Source organism: Rhinolophus sinicus, chromosome 12 (assembly GCF_057876585.1).
Source record: "Rhinolophus sinicus isolate RSI-liver-muscle chromosome 12, RSI-T2T, whole genome shotgun sequence".
NCBI lineage: Eukaryota > Metazoa > Chordata > Mammalia > Chiroptera > Rhinolophidae > Rhinolophus > Rhinolophus sinicus.
Window position 1 is genome coordinate 26,551,854 of NC_142512.1, and position 23,705 is coordinate 26,575,558.

A 23,705-nucleotide genomic window follows, 5' to 3' on the forward strand; every position below is an offset into this window, starting at 1 on the left:
ATCTTTCACTTTGTTATTCTCATGGAAAAACCTTCAGCAGCTCACATTACCCTTCTGTATGAAATCTAAATCCCTCAGTGTGACTTTCAACTCCCTGTATACTTTGGCCCTTTTTTACTAGGCCAGTCTTACTATTTCTATTTATCAACATCCAGTCTCGATGCCAGTTAAATGGTTTCCCTACTGGTGTACAGATGTGTCATACATGATCTCCTTTACAAGCTTCCCCGCCTTTTTAATATGTTTTATGTATTATTTTTATGTATTTAATTTTTTTTGTTTTATGTATTCTTAAAATTTGTATTTTGAAATAATTTCAGACTTTTAGAAGAGTGCATGAATAGTTCAAACGACTTCTATATATTCTTCACCCAGATTCACCAATTATTAACAACGTACCTCACTTGCTTTATCACTCCCTCTCTCAATTATTATCAAAAGTCTTTCTCAATGTTTCCCTTCTTGGCAATGTCCTTCCTTTCCCCCCCACCCAGCCATTTTTTTTTAAGACCCCAAATAAAATCCCAGTTGCCAGGAGTACATGAGGGCTGGTTGCACGGGAGCTTTTTTCTTCTTTTAAGTTTTAATTTATTTTTAAGAATAGGTATTATATTCACAGGGTTCAAAATTCAAAAGGCACAAGAATAGTGAATAGTCTCCTTCCCTCTGTTCCCTGTCTACCCAGTTTCCTTCCCTGTCATCAACCTCTGTTACCAGTTTCTTCTGTAACCTTCCGGACATACTGTACATTTATATAAACATAGACATGCAAAAGTTGTTTCTTCCTGCCCCCTATTTTTTAAAACACAAATGGTAGCATACTCAGGAACTGTTCTACACAATTTCACTTGCTTTTTTTCATTTAACAGTATAATTTAGAGAGCATTTCATATTAGTACATAAAAGGCTTCATTTTTTTTTTTTTTGATGGGAATATTGGGAAACAGTGTGTTGTTCCAGGACGCATCAACTCCAAGTCCAGTCGTTGTTTTTTCAATTGAGTTGTGGAGGGCACACCTCAGCTCCAAGTCAAATCGTTGTTTTCAATCTAGTTGTGGAGGGTACAGGTCACTGGCCCATGTGGGAATCGAACCAGTGACATTGGTTTTATGAGCACTGCGCTCAAACGAACTGAGCCACCTGGTCGCCCCTCATCTTTCTTTTTTAATGGCTGCATAATATTCCATTTTATGGCTTTGTCATAATTTATGTATCAGTCCCTTACTGATGGTCCTATGGGTTGTTTCCAGTCTTGATATTTCAGGAAATGCTATAAGCAGTAACCTTTAAGATTTCCTTATAAACTTTTAGAACTTTCTAGGAGTGCCTCTAATATTGTTCTTTCAGGGGTCAAGTCCTTCCTGCTCATACACTTCTGAATACAGTAGATGTTGAACTTATCTACGAGGGAGTCAAGTATGTACTAAAGGTAAGCTAAACCCTACCGAAGCCTTCACCTTACTTTTTATCTCTCTTCTTTAGCTTGGTTTTCTTAGGTCAAGAGATAGAGAGAGCATTTGGTTTACTGTAGGGCTGGGTGTAAGTGAAATTACAGTCATTATTTGTGTCAATAGCCTGAAGCAACATTTGATGATTTTTCTGAAAATCTTTTAGTTGTTCCTCAACCTCATGTGTACAGCCAAGACATAAAGGAGACAGAGAACAGCCGGACTAGGGAGAAGTATCTAAGGTCACCCTGTTTGTTTATGGCAGGGCTGAGCCATTCCCAGACACCAATGCTAAGAGCACCAGTGCCATATATTTCCTTTCTCTCTGACAGATCCTTTTTACCTATATTTTTGAGACACTGGATTTTGTCTGGGACCCCCACCTGGAAGGGACACTGACCTGTCTCTTCTGGTTGTCATTCCCTACAGGTGACTCGACAATCCCCTAACTCCTATGTTGTGATCATGAACGGCTCATGTGTAGAAGTAGATGTGCATCGGCTGAGTGACGGAGGGCTGCTCTTGTCATATGATGGCAGCAGTTACACTACATACATGAAGGAGGAAGTGGATAGGTGAGTGGCTGTTTGAGGTCCATTTGCTGATCATTATATTAATATCAACCTTTCCTCTCAGGAGTCACTAGCTCTTGGGATTTTTCAAGGTCTTTTTCTGGTATTCTGTTTTAATGAAAAGAAATCAGTACCTGTATTTAACAAACATATCAAGAGTACAAAATATGTTTATAGTGAAAAACACTGTCTCTCTGCCACTCCAATGTGGGGAGACAACAAAAACATAAGTTCCCCTCTTTATAAGCAACTACTGTTAACAGTTTCTTATGTATTTTTGCAGAAATTTATATATGGATCTATGAGTTACATATATGTACATACCATGTTTTTCTTTTAAATGCATTCACAAATAAAAATAGCCTTTAGATACTGTTTGCACCTTGTTTTTTCCTTAACATATATTGTAGACTATTCAACACCAATCATTCTGTGTTGTTGTGGCAGTTAAATGAATTAACATATGAAAAGTGCTTATTAGAACATTGCCTCGGAAATGTTAGCTGTTCCATCATCATCATCATCTTCGTGGTGGTGATTTTTTAAAATAGAGATGCCTGCTCTTTTTAATGGTCATGTAGTATTCCATTACATATACGTACCATAATTTATTTAATCTGACGCTTATTGAAAGAAATTTTGGTTAAATAGCACTGAAAACAAAGATGGAATGAATATCATGTGCATTTGGGTGTATAGAATAAAGTTTTCAATTTTTTTTTTTTAAGATTGTTATTCTGCCATTCTCCTTTACAACCTGAGGTGCTTTATTCTCTTGCATATTCCCACTTATCTCCTAGATATCGTATCACAATTGGCAATAAAACCTGTGTGTTTGAGAAAGAGAATGACCCTTCTGTGATGCGCTCACCTTCTGCTGGGAAGTTAATCCAGTACATTGTGGAGGATGGAGGCCATGTGTTTTCTGGCCAGTGCTATGCTGAAATTGAGGTCAGGGTGGTGATTGGGCTTTTGGGTCATGGGAGGGAAAAGCGAAAAGGGCAGGTGGGGAAAGGGTTGGTTGGGATGGACTAGACTGAAGAGTAACAGAAAGGAAATAGAAAAGGAAAGGAGGGAGCATCAGTTTGTTTAACTGGGATTATGAACCTTAAGATTTTAACAACAATTAAAGGCTCACAGTTTTTCTTTGACAGGTGAGGAATGTCTGGCTCTAAAAATAGATACTAGGAAATAGCCCTGAATGAGTGTTAACTATTGTGCTAAGTGTTGGTAATGCAGGAAATATATGATCGTTAGAGTGGGGCCGCAAAATAGACAAGTAATGAAATATGAATTCTGATAGAGCCAAACACAGAGTACAAAGGCCACCTAACCCAAATCAGTGTTAGCTGGGTGGATGTGGGTGGATAGTAAGCAAAGCCTTCCTGAAAGAGGGTACTTTCGTCTTAGTTTGAAAGATAGGTAGTAACGGACCAGGTGAAGAAGGGCTGGGAAGAATGTTTAAAGGTGGAGGAACAACATGTACAAAGGCACAGAAGCAAGAGAGTATGGTATATTTAGGGAACTGCAAGTACATATCAGCATTGCTTGAGAATGGACTAAGGTTTAATGGGAAAAGGCAAGCAAAGATGATAAATAAGTGAACAGAATTGGAGGTCACAAAGGACCTTATAAGACGTACTAAGAAGCTTAGACTGTCCTCAAGGCAGTGGGGAATCATGGAAGGATTTACAGGGAAAAGTGATATTATAAGATCTGGGCTCTAGAATGATTGTTTTTAGTGACCTTGTTGGAGGTGTATAGCAAGTAGGAAAATATGTTGAGAGGTTTTTATAGTATTCTAGGCCAGAAATGATGAGGGCCTAAACCAAAGAGATGGCAAGAGAAGATTTTTGAAAGAGGTTTAGAAGGTGTACTTGGCTGGGCTTCGTAATTTGGTAGATAAGGGAGAAAGAAGAATAAAGAAGGACCCTTAGGTTTTAGCCTGCATATTTTAAGTAGACAGAGTGAGCATGTAGACCCACAGGTCTGAGGAGGCTGAATTCATCATCACTTCTAAATACAAAACAAGTAAAAACACAAACTATGGCAAAAACAGATTTAAACATTAGAAACAGGAAATGTCAGTCGCTGTCACTGATCCCTAAAGCTAGGTGCTGAGAGATTTTCTAATCAGCTTTCTTGGTGGTCTCTTGGAGATGCTGATAGATGCTCATTTTTCTGGATTGAATAAGATATAGTCCAACTTAAATGTTGAGGGGAAAACTGACTTCTTTACATCATTCATCTGTGTAAAGAAAGGCCAAACTCTACTTTTATTTATTTTTCATTGTAGGTGATGAAGATGGTAATGACCTTAACAGCTATGGAGTCTGGCTGTATTCATTATGTCAAGAGGCCTGGAGCTGCTCTTGACCCTGGCTGTGTAATAGCCAAAATGCAGTTGGACAACCCCAGCAAGGTCCAGCAGGTGAGTAGGAAGGAACTTTTAATATTGCTCTCCAAGAGCTGATTGCATGGTAGGGGTAATTAGGAGGGGCAAATGATTTCAATGCTTGCTTTGCCAGTTTTTCTTAAGCTTTCCCCCCATAATCTTATGCCTTGTATTTGTGCCTATAGTTTAATGGAACTCAAGTTTGCAAGAGTTACTACAATACTAATATTCTATGATTTTTTTTTTCATGATTCTTCCTTCATTGACTTCTCCTCTTAGCTGGGTGTGATGAAGGGATGTCTTGATTTTGAATGACTCTAAGTTGCAGTGGTGTTTTTGTATCCTGAGTAGAAGGTAGTGGTGACTTGATTTCTCATTGGGGTTGACAGGCTGAGCTTCACACGGGTAGTCTGCCACAGATCCAGAGCACAGCACTCAGAGGCGAGAAGCTCCATCGAGTGTTCCACTATGTCCTGGATAATCTGGTCAACGTAATGAATGGATACTGCCTTCCAGATCCTTTCTTTAGCAGCAGGGTATGAATCACTTCTCTTGGGGAAGGGATGTAAAATAAGGTAAGGTACATGTTCTCCATGATAGTTTGAAAGTTGTATAAAGACTTTAGAGGGAGGGAAAGAAAACTGTTTGGCCTGGACCTCTTTCATCTATAGTTGTGGGATTTGAAGTCTTTAAATCCTTGCTTCTTATCCATGTCATTGACTTCCTATCTGATTGGTTTTAAACTGGAGAACAAGGGCAGTGTTAGAAGCTTGCATTGCAATTTCGAAGGAAGTACTATGTGATAGTGAATTTAGATGTATCGTTTTATTTTGGGGATTGTGTTAATTTTGTCTGGATCCTGTTTTATTATTTCTCTCTTAGGTAAAGGACTGGGTAGAGCGGTTGATGAAGACCCTCAGAGATCCCTCCTTACCTCTTCTAGAATTACAAGATATCATGACCAGTGTCTCTGGCCGCATCCCCCCCAATGTGGAGAAGTCTATCAAGAAGGAAATGGCTCAGTATGCTAGCAACATCACATCAGTCCTGTGTCAGTTTCCCAGCCAGCAGGTATGTATAGAGTAACACTGTCATTTTCTGCTGGAGTTCCTGCCGTAGGATTCCTTTCTGTTTGGCTCCTCCTTACTACCTGGACATTGTGCTTTTGCAAAAGCGTATTGACCATGTACTCCATAGAGGTTTGTCCTTGGGGCCATGCTCTAATTAGAGGTATTTTTGTGAATTTAAAGTAGAGGGATATTCGCAGTTTTATTATCAGAGACTTCCTTCCTACCTCACAGCACGCTTACCCTTTGCCTGTAAAGCAAGTTTACATGTCGGGAGTAAAGCTAGGCAAATGGAGAGTCAAGTTGAATTTTGACCGTAAGCATGTTTTGCCTGTCATGACCTCTGGTAGTTTTTGTGATGCACTCATTAGTTCATCAAGGAAAGGGTGAAAAGAAATACGGGTAGCTTGCTTATTTAACCCAGGCCTCTGAGCTATGCCTGGTAACTTCCAGATGCTCCCAATAAGAAAGATAGAAATTGTCATGTTATAATGAAGAAAATCCCTAGTGGTGATGCTCTACAGATTAATGCTTTGGGACCCTTTGTTGCGTTGGGCTTCATTTTTTCCTCTTTCTTATGCTTTAGATTGCCAACATCCTAGATAGCCATGCAGCTACATTGAACCGGAAGTCTGAACGGGAAGTCTTCTTCATGAACACTCAGAGCATTGTCCAGCTGGTGCAGAGGTAGTTACATGTAACGCCAGATTCCCAGACCTGCCCATCGCAGTACATTCCTGTCTTCTAAGTAGTCATGAAGGGACTTACTTCAGGTTTGACTTAGAGAAATTAGGAAGCACCTATAGCTTAAAAAATAACTTACATCTTCTAAATATCTTAGAATTGCAAGGTAACTCTTATCCTCAATATTTGTGATGACTTCTTTCTATTTCTGTATTTTTCTGTCAATTATTAAGGCACAGAAATCTTATTTTCTCTTTCCTTAACAATTTGATGAAACCCCTAATTTTTCTTCTGGCACAGGGTCTGGTGTGACATATTTTCTTAGCTTATGGAGCCAACTATTGGACTAAAATAATATTCACAGAACATTTTCAACTTTAAGATACTCATAAATTTTTCAGATGTCTCTTAGCTGTTTCAAGGGTTCGGTAATCATTTCTACTCAGCAGTGGGAACTGAACCAGGGTGTTGTTAGTTAGGACTATTAAGTGGTTTTCAATTTTGTTTTGTTCTCCTTTTTTCTCTTTTCCTTTATAGAAAACTCTTGTTCTTAGCCAGATTTCTTTTAGGCTTGGGATTTAAATGAATCTGGTTAGTTGATTTTAGGCTTGCCGCAGTGCTGCCATATATTCAGAGGGAAAACAGTTCAGTAGAAAGTCTAGAAGGTAAATCTGGTCTCTGGGTTTATTATTTAATAGTCTGTTATTTAATAGTGTTAGCCTGTCAGGTTTCTCAGTGGAGACTTGTTCTGGTTGCCTAGGTACCGAAGTGGCATCCGAGGCCACATGAAGGCTGTGGTGATGGACCTGCTACGGCAGTACCTGCGAGTAGAGACACAGTTCCAGAATGGTAAGCCTCTCCCTGGGGACTCTGTGTCTGAGAAAGTTTCCCTGCAACAGCTGAGACAATTCGTCCTCTAACACTTCCCACTCACAAACTCTTCCTCCTTTCACCGCTCCCTTGAAAACTAAACCTCTATATCTCACTGGTGCCTAAGAAAGAACAACATGATGAGATTGTGAATCCATGGGCTTCTGGGAAAGCGCTGAGATAATTTTTCTAGTAGAGATTAGCATTCCCTCTTGACGACTTCTTGACCTTGTATAGTGAGAGTTGGTTGCATCATGACTAGGCTGAAATTGAGAAACCCTATCTGAAGAGCTTGCCTCTCAGCAGCTAATCCATGGATTGAACCACAGGCATCTGAGACAGGCTCAGATTTTCCACTACTTTTCAGTGTATCATTTAGGTGGAATTTATCCCTGGCTTTCTCTGAAGAGCTTCACTATATGATGTATAAAGTCTCTAACTGTGAAACATCCTCCCTAAGATTTTAAAGCAACATGCTGCTGATACTGCTTCCTGCCACAAGATGGCAGTGAAACACCGTAGAATTTGAAATACCGCCTAACATTTTCTTGTGTCTATTTTGCTCCCTTTTGCATCCTTTAAAGGATGGCTCTGACACTCATAACCAGCAAGAATCCTCAAGTAAACATTAGCAAACTGAATCTAGCAATGTATACGACCAAGTTGGCTTTATCCCACTAATGCAAGCTTGATTAATATCGGAAAAACTGATTAATATAATTTATCATGTAATAGCATTAAAAGAGGGGGGAGAAAACCATGGTCATCATTCCAAGATATGGGGGGAGGAAGCATTTGACAAAATTTAATATCTGTTCATGATAAACTCCGGGCAAATGAAGAATGAAATGGAACTTCTTTAATCAAAAGTTCCCCATCAAAAAATCTATAGGATACCTCATACATAATGGTAAGATGTTGAAAGCATACTCTTAAGATTAGGAATAATACGCGGACACCTGCTATCACTATTCAGCATCATGCTGGATGTCCTAGCACGTGCCGTAAGACAAGGAAAAGAGTTAAAGATATGAGGACTAGAACAGTTGTTTAGAAAAGCAATTTAGAAAAATTTGCCATTTAAATCGGCAATCCAAAATATTAAATACTAAGGAATAAGTCTAACAAAAATTTTCTTTTGGAGAAACTTATAATCAGTTAACAATAATAAAGAAAATCTAAACAAATATCATGATCTTAAATTGGAATATACACTTGCAACGTATTTATTCTCCCTGAATTCATCTGTAGATTTATTAGCATTCTAATAAAAATCCTAGTAGGGTATTTTCATGAAATTTGTCAAGGTAACTCTAAAATTTACATGAAAGAAAAGTCTGACAGTAACAAGTATCTAAGAAATATAAGGTGGAGGGATTTGTCCAGTTAAGATTAAGTATAATATCATAGTAAGTGTCAAGATTAAGTATAATGCCATATTAATGAAGAGATTGTAATATTGGTGTAAGGACAGTTAATAATAGTCCAATGGAACATAATCGCCCAGAAACAGATCCACACATATATGAAAACTCACTTTATAACAGAGTAGGCATTATAGATCATGAAGAAAGGACAGGCTTTTCAATAAATGATACCGGGACAAGGGGTTATTTATTTGTAAAATCAAAAGAAGAAACTGGATCACTACCTTCTAACAGATACACACAAAAATCAATTCCAGATGAATTAAAGACTTAAACATGTATGAAAGAGGCAAAACGATTAAATTTTCAGGGGAATATCCTTATAACCTCAGGGTAGGGAAGATTTTATCATACAAGATACAGCAAATGCAAACTATAAAGGAAAAGGTTGATTAATTCGACCCTACTTAAGAACTTCTGTTCATGAAAAGATACCATAAAATAACTGACAATAACAAGCTACAATGTAGGAGAAGATATTTATAAAACATACACCTAACCAGATCAGTATCTAGAATCTAGAGAACTGCTATGAATCAATAAGTAAAAGACAACCTAGTAGAAAAATTGGTAAAAGATATAAAAAGATAATTCACAGAAAGGGAAACACAAATGATCCAAAAACTTATGAAAAGATGTTCAATCTCATTACCAATTAGAGAAATGTGAGCCAAAACCACAGTGAGATTGGCAAGAAATAAAAAGTCACATCATTTTCTTCCACTGCTTCTGTAAGTGGAAGTGCAAATTTCCAAAGTGCAAACCACTTTGGAAAATGGTTTGTCAGTACCTAATAGAGTTGAACTTCTGTATACTCCTGACCTAGCAATTTCATTCTTAGATAATGTACTCTAGAGAAACTCTTATACCTGTTTATTAGGAGACACATACAAGACTGTTTCTGACAGCATTGTTCATAATAGCAAAAAAATAAATAAATAAAAATGGGGGGACAGGAAACAATCCAAATTACACAAGTAGACTAGATTATTGAATTCTAGTGCAGTGTATTTCCACAATGGATTACTATACAGCAGTGAAAATGGGTGGTCCCAGGTACACATGTGAACAAAAGCATGAATCTTAAAAATGTATTGTTAAGGGAAAGAAATAAGTTACAAAAGGATCCATACGCAGTGTTTCCGTTGTTATCAAGTTGAAAAACAGGAAAAGTGAAACTACATATACATTTGTGATAAAATGTAAAGAAAAGCCCAAGAAAGATTAATAGAAAATTCAGCTTAGTAGTTGTTTCCAAGGAGGAACACAAAGGATCTTTCAAAGTTACTGAAAATGTTCTGTTTAAGATAGATAGTAGTTACGTGGGTGTTTATTTTATTTATTCTTCTGTATGTATATTTCACAATAAAAAGTTTTTAAGAAGAGAACACTTGGTATTATTGCTTTCTTTCTGCTTAGTGTCTCTGCAGCTTCTCCCCTGGGTAAATATTCTTTTTATTTCCCCTTGTCCTAGTAATTCCTATTACCAAGATATATTTCTGTTGTCACTTCAAAGCTAAATCTTGGTTGGGAGAATTATAATTTCTATTTATATAGGACAGCCAATTTTTAAATAGCTTCCAGTTTGTTCTAAATGGGTCTTTTATGAAATTGGCAGCTCTCTAGCTATTGCACTCCACTGTTTTTCAAATATATATAGTTTCATTTTGAAAAAAATCATATGTCTGTCTTTAATATTTAAAACAGGTAAAAGCAGAGTTGCCCTGGTTGAATGTACTCAGTATTCTAGGAATCCATGGTAATGCAGTTTGAACTCCACTGTTCTGGTTTGTAACTTAACATGGAATCTGAACTGAGTCAATAATCCTTTAGTATTTTCATGATTTCATAAAATTCTGACCCTTGAGACCACGCAAACACTAATTCTCCTTTACTTGGAAATTTAATTCTGAGGTAAGCTATTTCCTAAAGAAGTGACTGTTACTTATATCCCATGGTAGATATCACTACAATGTACCTGAAGCTTATGCTTCTGTTGCAAAACATAGCTTTCCTAGCCAGAACTAACCTGTCCCCAGTGGCCTTCGGAAAGGCCAGTGAAAATATACATAACTGTACTCTCCCTGCAGACCTTTTGACTTAATGCAGGTTCTCCTTGATCTATGCCTTAGTTTGGATTTGGAATTCCTTGGCAATTCTTAGCTGTTTCATGGACTTAACAGCGGAAAATATTGATTCCAGAGATAGCAGCCATCCGTCTCGTGGATATTGATAAGTTTGTGTCATTTTATTTTTGAGCTAAAACTGTTCCTTCTAGTTAGGGTGAAACATTTTCAGTGAGTCAGACATGGACCCAGAATCTCAAGCTGGAGTAGGGTTTAAAGATATGGACATTTCTTTTTAAGCAGCAGGACCCTGTCTTCTAAGGAAATCATTCCAGGAAGCTAAATGTGAGAGTTTAGAATAAGGATGGAGAGTTGGAGTTAATTCCCAACCCCTCAGTCTCTAGGCACACCCTCCCCCCACTTCTCAATACTTTCAATGAAAATGAGGCTCAGAGAGGTAAGGTGATTTGCCCAGGAGCACATAGTAAATTGGCAGTAGAGTCAGGCTTTGAGTCCGAGTCTTATAACAAGATTGCCTAACTCCTTGTCCAATGTTCCTTTTCCTAAAGTACACAGCCATTCTGGACACATCTCTCCAGGAAAACTCTTAAGTTGTTTCTTCTCACTGTTGATCGGGTGAATTATAGACATTAAAAAACAAATAGCACGTAAACATGAACATTCGTACATGGATGAGTTCCAATTCTTTTTGCTGCTTGCAGGTCATTATGACAAATGTGTGTTCGCCCTTCGGGAGGAGAACAAGAGTGATATGAACACGGTACTGAACTATATCTTTTCTCATGCTCAAGTCACCAAGAAGAACCTTCTGGTCACAATGCTTATTGTGAGTACAATCTTTCAGAACCTGTAGAGATGGTTGATGATATGCAAAACAGCATTTCTGATGGCTGTGGGCAGAGGAAGAGCTCCTGTCTTTTATAAAAGTGGGATGAGTGGGGCTTGGGTTGTGGATTAACAATTTCTCACTCCTGCCTTTGTCCTTGATCTGGAGGAACCTGCTCCCTGCAGGAAAGGACTGCCCTGGCTGTTACGCGTATAATCATGCATAGGAACTCCAACGTCTAGACTCTACTTAGAGGTGCCCTGTGCTTCGTTATTTCTGGTGTGACTCCTGGCAGTATCTTTAAAATAGAGTTTTATCCAGCCAGTGTACGTCTTCATTATAACTCTTGTTTGTTCCATGAATATCCTCAATGGCTGTCATGTCCAAAATTGAAGGACAAAAACAACTGTTAGAAATCTCATAATGTCCCTCCCCCACCAAAGACATTTAAATTTGTTTTGCATCTTCTTTGGTCCCTCTCTGTTTTATGTACATGGAAATCCAACCTCCGATTATTGTATTGGTAGTAGATATATGCTTTTGTCCCCATACCCTAGTCACAGGAGAATTAGTAGAAAGTAGGAATACGAGGTGAGACTAATAGATGTGAATAGGACTGACGTACATTTGAACAGTGGGTGGAATTTTTGTGGACTTCAGGGTTTCAAAAAATGATTTAGAAGTTCCTCACTCTTAGATTTTTCTGGTTGAGTTAATTCTAGGAATCAGAGGACAATAGGACTGTTCTTAAATTCCCCACCCCGTGAACAATTGCTGTGCTCTCGCATATGTGTCTTTTTGGGGGGGGGTACTAGAGTACGTTTGACTCCTCGAGTTTTCCTTTCTTGTCCCTTTGTGGGTTGGCATTTTGGGTACCTTAATCCCATCATTTCTTCCTGGTAGAAACAAGCTATAAATCTTCACTGCTATTTTTTATTTCATAGTTCAGAAGGAAGGGAAACTACCTCCCATCTCTGGTTAACAGCAGTGCCTCTGATTCAGTTATCTGCTTAGCTGCTTAACTCTCAAGGATATAACATTTTTTAGAATACCTCACTTTTAAAAGTATCTGATAATTATAGGGACAGTTTGGGTACCCTAGAACGACTAGAAGATGCGTTTTAAAGAGGGGAAAAAAATGTCAGCACTATGTAATATTTCAATTTCCCCAAGTGACATGTTTCGACAAAAAAATGATATTATCTATGGCAACTGGCTGATTTTTTTTCCCCCTCAATCAAAAGAGGGAAGAAATCTCCGACTAGTTAGACATATTTTTTGTTGTTGTTTCTTTGTTTGTTTGTTTTTAGTTTTAATACAAAGAGAGCTAATTATTTGTATAAAGTCAAGACTTTCTGGTAGAAAAGGGTGATGTGAGGGAGTGGAAGAATCTGTCAGTTTGGCCCTAAAATGGGGTGGCATTTGCCTTTTTAGGAAGCTAATTATGGTGAGTTTTCATTTTATTATGATTACCTTTTTAAAGACTTAACAGTTTTCTGCACTAAAAATAGACCAAAGCCCAGAATCCTTGGAGCAGCAGAAGAGTAATGATCGTCCAAGACTGTCGCTGGGTTTCTTAAATTCTAATTTGTAAGATATAGGGGCTCGGCTCGCTCCTTTTGCGGAGTGATTGTAAGTAACGCTTGCCTTAAGAATCTCATTATTGGAACACGGAGCCATATTTCCTCTGAGAATTCTGGAGTAGCTTTGAGCCGGGGCTGTTCATTTCTCAAGTAATCACGCTGGTGTGATGGAGAGAGAAAATGGCAGCTGTTCGGAGCTCAGGCCTTCAATTTTCTTCAGAGTCCAGTCACTCAAGTGTGTAATTACACGGGGGTGCTGCAGAGGCGTTGGGCCCTGTCAGAGAACTGGTTTGAGGCTTTGCTTTCTGCTTTTGCCAGTCAGGACAGGCAGAAGCCAACGGGACTCTGACTTGCTGCTGTTCCTTTTTCTCCACCTTGTCATCCTGATTACTTCTTACCTGTGTGGATAGGACCCAAACTTTCTTTCCAACAGGCTGAACTCTTTGGAGAAGAGAGGTGTTTGTTAGTGTTTGGGTTTGAATGAATAGGATGGGGAGGTGGGGAGGAGGGAAGAGGAGGAGAAAGAAGGTTGAAGATGTGAACCAGAAAGATGGATTTGTCCTTTTCTTTGTTTTGGCATTTCACATTTTTCTTTAAAAAGCAAAACAAAACTCGGTAAACATAGTAGGATATGTAGGCTTTCCTGTCATTAAACTTCTTTTGATATATCAGCTGTTTTCACCTCATTTAGAGATTTGGAAATCAAGGAGTTAATTGATATGATTGAGCTAAGGGCCATCTAGCAGTGACTTATGGAGCAGGCATGAAAGCACAAAATGTGCTCCTTCCCGATCTGAATGCCAGACATGGGCTTCCTCTTTCCTTCTTGGGCAATGGTTAGATCCCCCACCCCCATTCCACATCTGCATTAACAGTGGTGGCTGGCAAAAGCCATTTTAGCTGTTTGAATTACTCTTTCTGGAGGTCTTACTGTCTTTTACAGGTACCACCTTACTCTCTTTTATGGGTAGCATTTGAGTCCCGCACCTTGCGCTCCCAGCTCCTTTCCCTTTCTTTACTTACCTTGGCTTCCTGATTGATGTGCTGTGCCCGGCCTTCCAGTGTCTGCTTTCTAGAAGGAGGAATGTTGATGGTGTGCTTTGCTGAGCTAGATGATGATTTCTGGGGCTTTTGAACCTTGAGGGAGGGATGGAGAAAATTGGGCTTCCGTGAATCAATGGTACGGAGTGTGGGCTGCTCCGAGGTACCCTCTGTACCCTCCAGGTGTTAGCATAACTTGCTTAGTGGTAACTTGCTTCAAGGACTCTCCAGCACATTTCTTCTCATCTTTCACCCTATCTGGAAAGCAAAATGTCAAGTCAAAGGTTCAAGTCCTGTCAAGTTTTCTCTATTTGGAGGAATATTGTGCCACAGTTGAAAACAGTCTGGAAGACCAACAGTTAAGTTTATTTTTTAGAAAGCGCTTCTCCTTTCTTACGTTTAATTTTCTAGGAAAAATCTTAGAACACTGTTTATGTTTACTTAGAGATATTTAGGACCTTCTTTAGCTAAATGAAGCTGCTTGGAACCAGTAGAAAGTATCAACATCCTCCTAGCTGTTTAGAGAGCCAAGTGCATATCCTCTAGCCACCTTGACTTGAGTAACCATCCCCTCCCTACTGAGAGTTTATTTCTGGCATGGTCCACGTGAACATGATGTCAACATCATGTGAGTAACACCAGGCCTATGAGCGTCTGGTTTGGTTTGGACAGGGAGCATTTAAAATGCCAATCAGCGCCTTTCCGTCCTCCTCTTAACATGACTGTAGATCATTTTGTCCAATGTGTAAGTAAAGAAGAAAGTATTAATATGTCTCAGTGGACCCAGTTTAGTGAATCAGTGTGATATTAACAATTTCTTGTTCAACCTGTCCCATGACATCCTTGGAATGTCACAAAAGTCTAGCTGTGACTGGAAGAAGCTACCAATCCATTGCTGGTGTTGGGATTGGTGCCTCGCCCCGCTGAACAATAGGTCATGTCTTTAACACAGTAGGTCACATTCTTTTCATTTTGAATTGCCTTCAGAATTTAGGATGCTAAGATCAAGTTGGACTGGGTTAGATTCTTCTGGCAGTCAGCTTTCTAAATTTGGTTATGGTTTTGACACGCAGGTTTGTTATATTTCTGCAAATCTGAAATAGTCCTGTTGTTAGCCACCATCTTGGATAAGAATAAAAACAAGAAATAACTGTGTAGTGCCAATCTTAACCATTAACTGAATAATAATTTTCACTTAGGCTTGCAGATTTAGGCAAGTGACCTGTAATCCCCAAGTCAGTGGGTAGGTTCATTAAATGAACTTCTTTAACACTGAGAAAATATCTGCTGACATAGTTACCATTGAATGTCATCGCTACAAAATGTTCACCAGGATTAGATGGTGGTGTTGGGCTGTCCAGTTGCCCAAGGGAAGTCTATCTCCAGGCTAGAGGCCCATAAACTTCCTTGTTGGATGTTTGTATCTTGGGATGGGTGGTTCTGATGAACAAAATGGTCTTCCCTCCCTGGTGGTTTCTTTTAGGACCTGAACACTATGTCTAGGTCAAGGACAAGAGAGGATTGAGGTTATTCTGCACGTAATTGCCTATTGCTAATCATTTTCTAGGTATTAATAATGGCAATGGAGAAAATCGTATTATATTTGAATGGAAAATTTTCAAGGCAGGACAAACTAATGGAAGTAGTGGTTCATTCACACTGTATTTGATATTTCATATCCCAGAAAGTTCTGGTTTTGTACTTTATCACAGGGAGCTCAGTCAGATTGTCATTTGGTGATTGTGAACAAAATAATTACTTCCCTGCTATATTTTCTAATTTCCATAGTTCACTTTTCTTACACATACTGTTTCTTTTCCCCAACCCCCATTCCCTTGTAGTTATAAGATGAAATGAAGAAATGGTTTTTTTAAAAAGTGGTTTTGTATGTTTTGTTTTTTTAACTACATGATCTGTACTTAGGCAAGATGATAACTTCATTTTTACTTACGTATTTTAGTTTAATCTCAAAAGGTAAACCTGGATTTCCTTTCAAGGGAAAACATTCCGTATTCAATCTGATATAGGTTGGGTAGGTGGCTAGTGTTCTTATTTTGTTATGTTGGCTTTTGTTGTTAATGTTGAGACTTCAGTCCGGCTATTTACAGGGTAGTACTACCCAGGACACCTTAAGAGGTGTTTAGATCTTTCAGTGGGTCATTCTGATGATGTAAATACCTCAGAAAGGAATACGTTTTCTCTACTGGGAACCTTAGGTAAAGAGGGAGTTAGGTAGGAAAAGCTTATCTTGGTTTTCCTACCCACTGGTATCCTTTTTCCGTCTGTCTTTTTACAGTCTTGTCTTGGTAATTAGATATATTCCTTGAAATTCTGTTTTGTTCCTTAGTTCTCAACAAGATGAGACTTAATTGCATTTTCTCCCTCCTCTTTGCTTTTACACCTTAGCATAGGTGGAATGGGCCCTCTAGCCTGTGGCTAGGTGCTCAAACGAACCCTGGATTTATAGTCACTTTAATAGCAGCCGTTCTTCCCACTTAGATGAGTGAATTCCCTGCGTTAAATAGGTGAAAACAATACATACTTGCATTTCCTTAGCTATAAATCCCATCATGTGTTTTATAATTGTGGACAGTGGAGCAGACCTCTGGTTGGTAGATTGGGGAACCAGAAAATATGTCCTGCTTTAAAAGGTTTGAGATGGCGTTTTTTCATAGCATGATGATGTTGAGTCAAAGCTATCTACATTGTGACGTGGAAAGTAGTAGGGATTGTAGAAAAAAGTGTTATGGGAAATGCATATCTACTCCAAAAGCCCCAAGCTTTTGTTTCTACTGCTGTGGTCATGGACTATAAAGAGAATCCCTAAGATGGGGAAGGTCAAGTATGAAATGGAGAGTCTTCAAGGAAAAGGCTGATAATCAAGATAAGGAGGATATTGAAAAGCAGCAACAGGAAGCCTTTTGGGATCTGGTCATCTTTCACGTCCTATTGATAGTAGGGGAGAATAAAAATGCACTAAAATATAAAGGCAATTATTTCAAATTCCAAGTAGAGGGAACTCTACCTAAACGTGTATATTTTATGTGGTGTGATATTAAGAACTACTACTACAAATAGCTCTGTAAATTTCCAAAAAGGCATTTATTAAAACGGCATCTGTGATTTTTCAGCTTAGATGAAAGTTATGTGGATCATGGATGAATTTAGGGAATAAACTGACATTCCACTGGAGAAGAAAAATTTTTCTCAAAATATGATAGAGATGTTTTTCTTAACAATTTTTAATTTTTAGAAGAGGAAGGACCCAATACTGAATATGGATTGTATTGTAAGAGCTGTGTTTTTTTCCTCTAATCCATGTAGGGATTCACCATGTTTAGATATTGTGGAATGATTCTTGGTACTGCAAGAGGATAAATGATTTGGGGTACAGAATTGTCAGAATATGAGATGGTATTTTTATTTAGTGTGTGTTTATAAATGAATAATTTGTTCTTGTGTTTCTGTTTTGTACCCTCGTGGGATGCTGAACATTTGTTTGTGGAATGAAAACCACTAGGAGTGGTTCCTTCTGCTTTATTCTGCCTTCTTTCTAGAAGTGGGAGAGGGAATAGGAAAGTCTTTAGTCCCTATATTATTTAAAATCTCTTAAAACATCATCTGTTATTTCTTACTCAGAATCCCGTGACCCCTTTTAAAAATGTCTCTGATGATTTCTTCTGCATGTTAAAAATACAATATTGATTTATGAAGAAATACATGAGGAATTTTGAATCTGAATGTCTGGGGGATTTCGGCTTCTTCTCTTAGCAGCAACTTCTTCTAGGATCTTGTTTTCTACATTGTTTGGGATTAAAAAAGAAAAGAAATAGAAAGTTTACATTTTCTTATTAATCCAGCTATGTTTACTTTGTTTTTATTCCCTTTTCCATTTCAAAGTCCTGTCCACCTCCGTTCCTTTTAATGTGGGTGTGTATGTTCTTTTTCACCTTGACAATTAGGATCAGTTGTGTGGCCGGGACCCTACACTCACAGATGAGCTGCTGAATATCCTCACAGAGCTCACTCAGCTCAGTAAGACCACCAATGCTAAAGTGGCACTTCGAGCACGCCAGGTAAGGACGTGTTGGTTATCCTGAGGGAGGAATGGTTTTCATAGATTGGGCAATGAGCTTTTACTCCATCACCTTGCAGAGATTCAATTTTCTATGTATGTCTCACTGCCCTCAGAACAAATGTTTTCATGTGGTATATGTTTTTTGGTGTGTTTTTTTAAAAGGAAAACTCAATGTTAGAGTCTCTTTAAAATAGGAGCCCTTTCCCCAGTATAAAATCCTGTTATCATTCCCTACCCTTCCTAGGAGTCCTGTGATAGTCAACCAGGGTCATGTGGAGGAAAGGAAACTGAGGGAAGGCAATAGAATCAATATTTCTTACTTCCTTAGAAGCAGGTGAAAACTTTTAAGTGTATAGGGAAAAAATCCAGTGTAGAAAGCAGAAAGATAAAAGAGAATGAAATGACTCTGAGGTGCTAGCAATCAGAACAACCCCAGAGAAGTCCAGTTAGTTTCACCCGCAGTCTTCATTTCCATTCCAAAAGGTTTCAGCAGGCAAGCCCAGAGTTGGCGCTCCCTTTGTGTTCCAGTACATGGCAGTGACAAGGAAGCCGCATTTGAAGCTGCTCAGTGACCTTCTGCTTTCTCTACAATTGTATCTATGTCACTGAACTACTCAAAGTTATTGAACCTCTCAGTGACCTGCTGAGAGAATTCAGGTCCTCCCGTGTCCCCGTTTGTTTGTGACACTGCTTTCACTCTCTCTGCCCCTCACATGCATTGGTGTTACAGCCTGACTCCTTCTTCTTGATACTGAGTACCTGGGGCTGTCAGGGCTGCTTTTCCTAGTCTTTCTTGCTACTTCAGAGTTGTGAAAGGCCAGCTAGCTCTGCTGCATCCTCCTTCCCCACAGCTGCTCCCTGCCAGACCTGATTCCCAATTAACAGCTAGTCAAGCAGTCCCCAGGACTAGCAGCTTTGCAGTGGTAAATCACATGCACTGATGGAACTTGATTGAAGCTGTTTTCTCTCCCACCCCCCCCACCCCCCATGGGAAATTGCCTACAACGCAAATCATGGTGAGAGTCAACTGAGATGCAGTATTTGGTGGCATTGGCTTTATGTTACAGGACCTAGAAGTTGTTTTACTTGGTCTCTGTTTTATCTTTGATGCCTGCACTTACAGATTTATATTTATTGCTTTTGTATCAGAGTTGCCTAATAGGAGCCTAGAATAATCACCCCCTTAGGAACTTATGCCTCTTATTTTGCTCTCACTCTAGGTTCTTATTGCCTCCCATTTGCCATCATATGAGCTTCGCCATAACCAAGTAGAGTCTATCTTCCTATCAGCTATTGACATGTACGGACATCAGTTTTGCATTGAGAACCTGCAGGTATACTTACAGCCCTTTCCTACCTCTCTGCACCCTTGTTTCCTTTATTCCCAAGCATAGCTTAATTAAGGAATCAATCAATCAGTTTTGATTTTCTGCATAATGTAGTTTTATACCTTCACTTTCTAAAATTATTTATACTTATGCATATTTTTTTTCCTTAAAAATGCTTTTAGAATAGTGGTTTAGCTTAAAAATCAAATAGACCTTGCCTTGATAGAAGTACCCTGTTGAAGTCTTTACCCCGTGTGCTTTCATTTTCTTTTAATGCTTACTACTAAGCTTTATAGAGAACCAATTTTATAAAAGAGTATTGGCTAGTTTCACTAATTGGAGGGACCTGGACTATTATTTTTTAAACCACATCATTTTCTCAGGAATGACTTTCTATTTGTGGACCTGGAAATAAGGACAGTGTTGTTACATCTAGCTAAGGGGATCTTCAGGCTGTCTGTCAGATTTCCTTCTGGGGAACCTAGATTGAGGAGAAGGATGTTTTGTTATTTTTGGTTCATAGTTGAAACAGAAGGTTTTAACTGGGGTTCAAGACTATGGCTTCCCATAGTGGAATATGGAGACAATATTTAATTTAAGTTGAGTACAGATAAATGTCAGAAAGGATGATAATAATAGTAATGAACACTTATATTAGCATATAATTAATGCATTGTTAATGCATTATTCTAAGAATTATACATGTATTGACTCTTCTGATGCTCACAACAGCCCTATGAGGATAAGTATTATTATTTTCCCCAATTTGTAGCTTGAGGAAGCTGAGGCACCGAGAAGGTAAATTCATGCATGACATTCACAGACAAAATTCTTAAGTTTCACTAGATGCTTCAAATGCTAAATATTGTCTATTGAAATTGTTCTCTTTTGGATGTAATGGTTTACATTGTACCTTCCAGAAACTCATCTTGTCCGAAACATCTATTTTTGATGTCCTACCAAACTTCTTCTATCACAGCAACCAGGTAGTGAGGATGGCAGCTCTGGAGGTAAGTTTTCATAGTAACATCACATGACGTGGCCTTTTTCTTGATTTCTAGCTGATTTCTTCTGTCTATTTGGCTATCGCATCAATCCTTTTTCTTTGGCCGTAAGGTTGGTTCTTAAGAATAGAGTCTTTTCCTCTGAAACTAATGCAGAACTATAGTCTTGCTTTATCCAAGTGTTGCAGCTGAACTAATCACCAGCTTCTGGGCTCCGATCACAGGAAAATAACTGCCAGCATTTTTTAGTAGTCTCTACATTCCAGGTATACTTGATTCTCCCATTTCATAATGAATTAGGATTCCCTGTAACACCCCAAGTGGGTGTTACTAATCTGACTGATCAGAACATGTTCCATTTTGTGATTTGGGCCAAATAAAATGGATTTTAGTTATATTCTGAATTGCCAAGCAGCTCTTATGAAATGTTTCATCATGAGAAAAAAAGTAATAACATTTAATGAACTGTGTTTTTGGTGCTTTACTTTAGTTTTCTCATTTAATCCTACAATTACTTCATGAAGTAAGAAAGTGAGACTCTTGAGAGATTAAGTGACTTGTCCAAATGCACATAGATAATAAGTGGGAGAGTTTGCATTTGAACCCAGGTCAATCTGACTCACAGACTTTTCTGTTTACACTACAGCACACTACCTCATTAGGCACAAAAATTGCTGCTGTAAAATTGCCAAGTACATGTTTTTTGAAGATGAGGGAAAAGAAGTGTTTTAGATGATGTTATGTAATATGACATCACTTCAGTCTGTTGCGAGCTCTTTTGAATTACTCGTTATTTGTATTCTGTGGGTAGAGTGTGATGTATCATACTCAGTAAACACCAAATTTTAAAAATATCTAAGTATTTTACAGTGCTTTCATGTCATTTAATGAGCAGCCTCCTTTATACCTCACATGCTGATAGAATCCCATGTCGCATTTTATGTGCATGGCAAATTGGCTGTGAAGTACGTAAGGCTGGACTGATGGTTTTTGCTGAGATGTAGCCTGTTGCTGTTTCTTTTAACTCTTGAGTCAAGTTAGTGTGTTGGTGATACTATATGTCAAATTATGCCTTACTACTTTTGCCTAGTGTTGGAGGGAGATACTTAATCTGAAATTGATTTGGGGCAATGGGAACACAAAACAAAACGAGATAAAGATATAAGATATAGTTAAAAGGGTTGAACTGCACTGCAGTTATTTCTATCTTCACTTCTCATATGGCCCAGAATCAGCACCTTTCGTTTTTCTCACTGCTTGCTTTTATCTTTTGTTGAAATGATCATGCTTAATGAGTTAATAGTCATGTTCTATATGCTCTCTTTTGCTAAAGATCAAACCTTCTCCTGAGTTTAGGTTGGTGTGCAAGGTTTATGGGACCCCTACCAGTGTCCAGCAGAGGCAGGCTAGTTTTGTTTCCATTTATGGGTATAGTTTCAAAATTCCAGCTTTATTAATTAAAGCAGGTATTGTTGTACAGAGCCTTGGGACTTCGATCATCACAGACTCCCTTTTGTTGCATTAGATAACTTCTTTTCAAGACTGTCTTTTTCCTGGGCTAACCATCTTGTAGCTTCTGTTGTTAAAGTGTATTTACTGAGGATTACTTTTTCACCAGGTGTATGTTCGAAGGGCTTATATTGCCTATGAACTTAACAGTGTACAACACCGCCAGCTTAAGGACAATACCTGCGTGGTGGAATTCCAGTTCATGCTGCCCACATCTCATCCAAACAGGTAAGTTTGAGCTGGTATGTGCACCTGAGCCAGCCAGAGCTCTGTCAGGAGAGTTAAGGGAAGTAATGCATATAATAATTACATATTTTTTAAAGCTTGAAACGTAGAGCAGAAAAGGAACAAATTTAAGCCATGAGAGAAGAGTCTCTTGGTGCACTTCTTTTTTTTGAATCTTTGACCGGGAGAGATAAAGTATGATCTAATTAAGATAAAAGTTTAGGATTACTCCATTCGTTTTTGCTTGTCACTGACGAAACATAGCTCTTTTCTTTCTTTCTTTTTTTTTTTAAAGTTAGAATTTACTAGCATTTTACTTGATGAAACTTTGTCAGAAAATCACTTTTTTAATAGTTTAAGTGAATACTTGGAACATAGGAATATCTTGGGTGGAATGCTTTTCTTTTCGGTATGTTTGCTATGGGTTAACGTTATACCTGATCCAATTTCATTATCTGCCTAAAAACAGACACCTGAATTTAGCAGTTGAAACTCTATCAGTTTTTTAAAGATCACACTTAAGAAGCAAACTTACATTCAAGTAAATTAAGTTTTACTAATTCCATTTTTTTCCCTTCTTAAGTCCTTTATAAAAAAGAAATAATAAAATGTACATATGGAAATTTGTTTCAGTATTACTTTGGTTTTAAAGTAAAAATAGTTTCTCTTGTATGCTCATTTATTTCTAAACTATTCTGAGGCAGTGAAAATCTAGGAATTCCACCCACACATATGTTCATTCCCCTTTTGTATTTTTATTCTTTCTAGTAATACCACAGGAAATATAAATACCACAGCCAATTTTAAGCTGCCCCCCTCCATTTCTTCTTTATGGCCTTCGGTTCTTCACTTTATATTACAAAGCACTGTGTCTTTGGGGATCCTTAGTTATAGACACCAGAAATGGCTTTGTTCTGAATTGCCACTTCACCCAAAGCATTAGAAACCCTTCCTAGAGACAAAGAAGTCTGTGCTGAGACTTTTGGCCACTGGATGCCACTGTTGATCCAGCAGAGGTCAGCAGGTGAGCCAAAGCATCTTCAGAAAAAGTACTTCTCTTCTTTGTCTCAGAAGATCCTTTCACTTCTCTACCTCAAAAATACCTTATGGCTGGCAGAGAAAAGCATATATCCTTGATTTAGCAAGCATCTCTCGGTACAGTTTTGCCTCCATGGATTTCAGAATCTCATTTTCTAGAAACGAATGGTTGTCCTTCAGCGAGCAGTGAAGTACTCATGGCACACATGGGCTCAGCCCTCGGTCATCTTTCTTCTCCTGCATTCCTTGAATAATTGTAGAGAAGTACATGCTATACTTAATGCTCTTTGTAATTCTCAGGACGTTCTCCTTTTCTTCCTGCTTTCTACTCCGTCTTCCCTTTGGGCAGTGATTTGTAGTCAGGCTGCAGAGCTGTTTCTGATTTCCTTCCCTCCTCATTGCTCCCCTTGTCTTTCTCAGTTGCTCTCCCTGTCCTACTTTTTTTATTTGAGGATATGTGTCCAGTTAGGTGAGGGATAGTTGACTGGAAAATGAGAGGAATGCTTCTCAACTGTTTGTTAAG

General features: G+C 38.5%; 1 protein-coding gene across 18 annotated transcripts in view; it reads left to right on the plus strand.

Moving 5' to 3' along the window:
* The window catches only part of ACACA (acetyl-CoA carboxylase alpha), a 259,377-nt gene that overhangs the window by 110,749 nt on the left and 124,923 nt on the right, over window positions 1-23,705 (plus strand). For all 18 annotated transcript variants that reach the window (XM_019732514.3, XM_088802082.1, XM_088802081.1 and 15 more), the window contains 13 exons: window positions 1,348-1,429; window positions 1,878-2,023; window positions 2,821-2,971; window positions 4,317-4,451; window positions 4,805-4,951; window positions 5,298-5,486; window positions 6,069-6,169; window positions 6,927-7,015; window positions 11,252-11,376; window positions 17,963-18,076; window positions 19,299-19,412; window positions 20,327-20,416; window positions 22,029-22,147. In XM_019732514.3, the coding sequence (XP_019588073.3) occupies window positions 1,348-1,429; window positions 1,878-2,023; window positions 2,821-2,971; window positions 4,317-4,451; window positions 4,805-4,951; window positions 5,298-5,486; window positions 6,069-6,169; window positions 6,927-7,015; window positions 11,252-11,376; window positions 17,963-18,076; window positions 19,299-19,412; window positions 20,327-20,416; window positions 22,029-22,147 (1,602 nt within the window). The remainder of the gene's footprint in view (window positions 1-1,347; window positions 1,430-1,877; window positions 2,024-2,820; window positions 2,972-4,316; window positions 4,452-4,804; window positions 4,952-5,297; window positions 5,487-6,068; window positions 6,170-6,926; window positions 7,016-11,251; window positions 11,377-17,962; window positions 18,077-19,298; window positions 19,413-20,326; window positions 20,417-22,028; window positions 22,148-23,705) is intronic.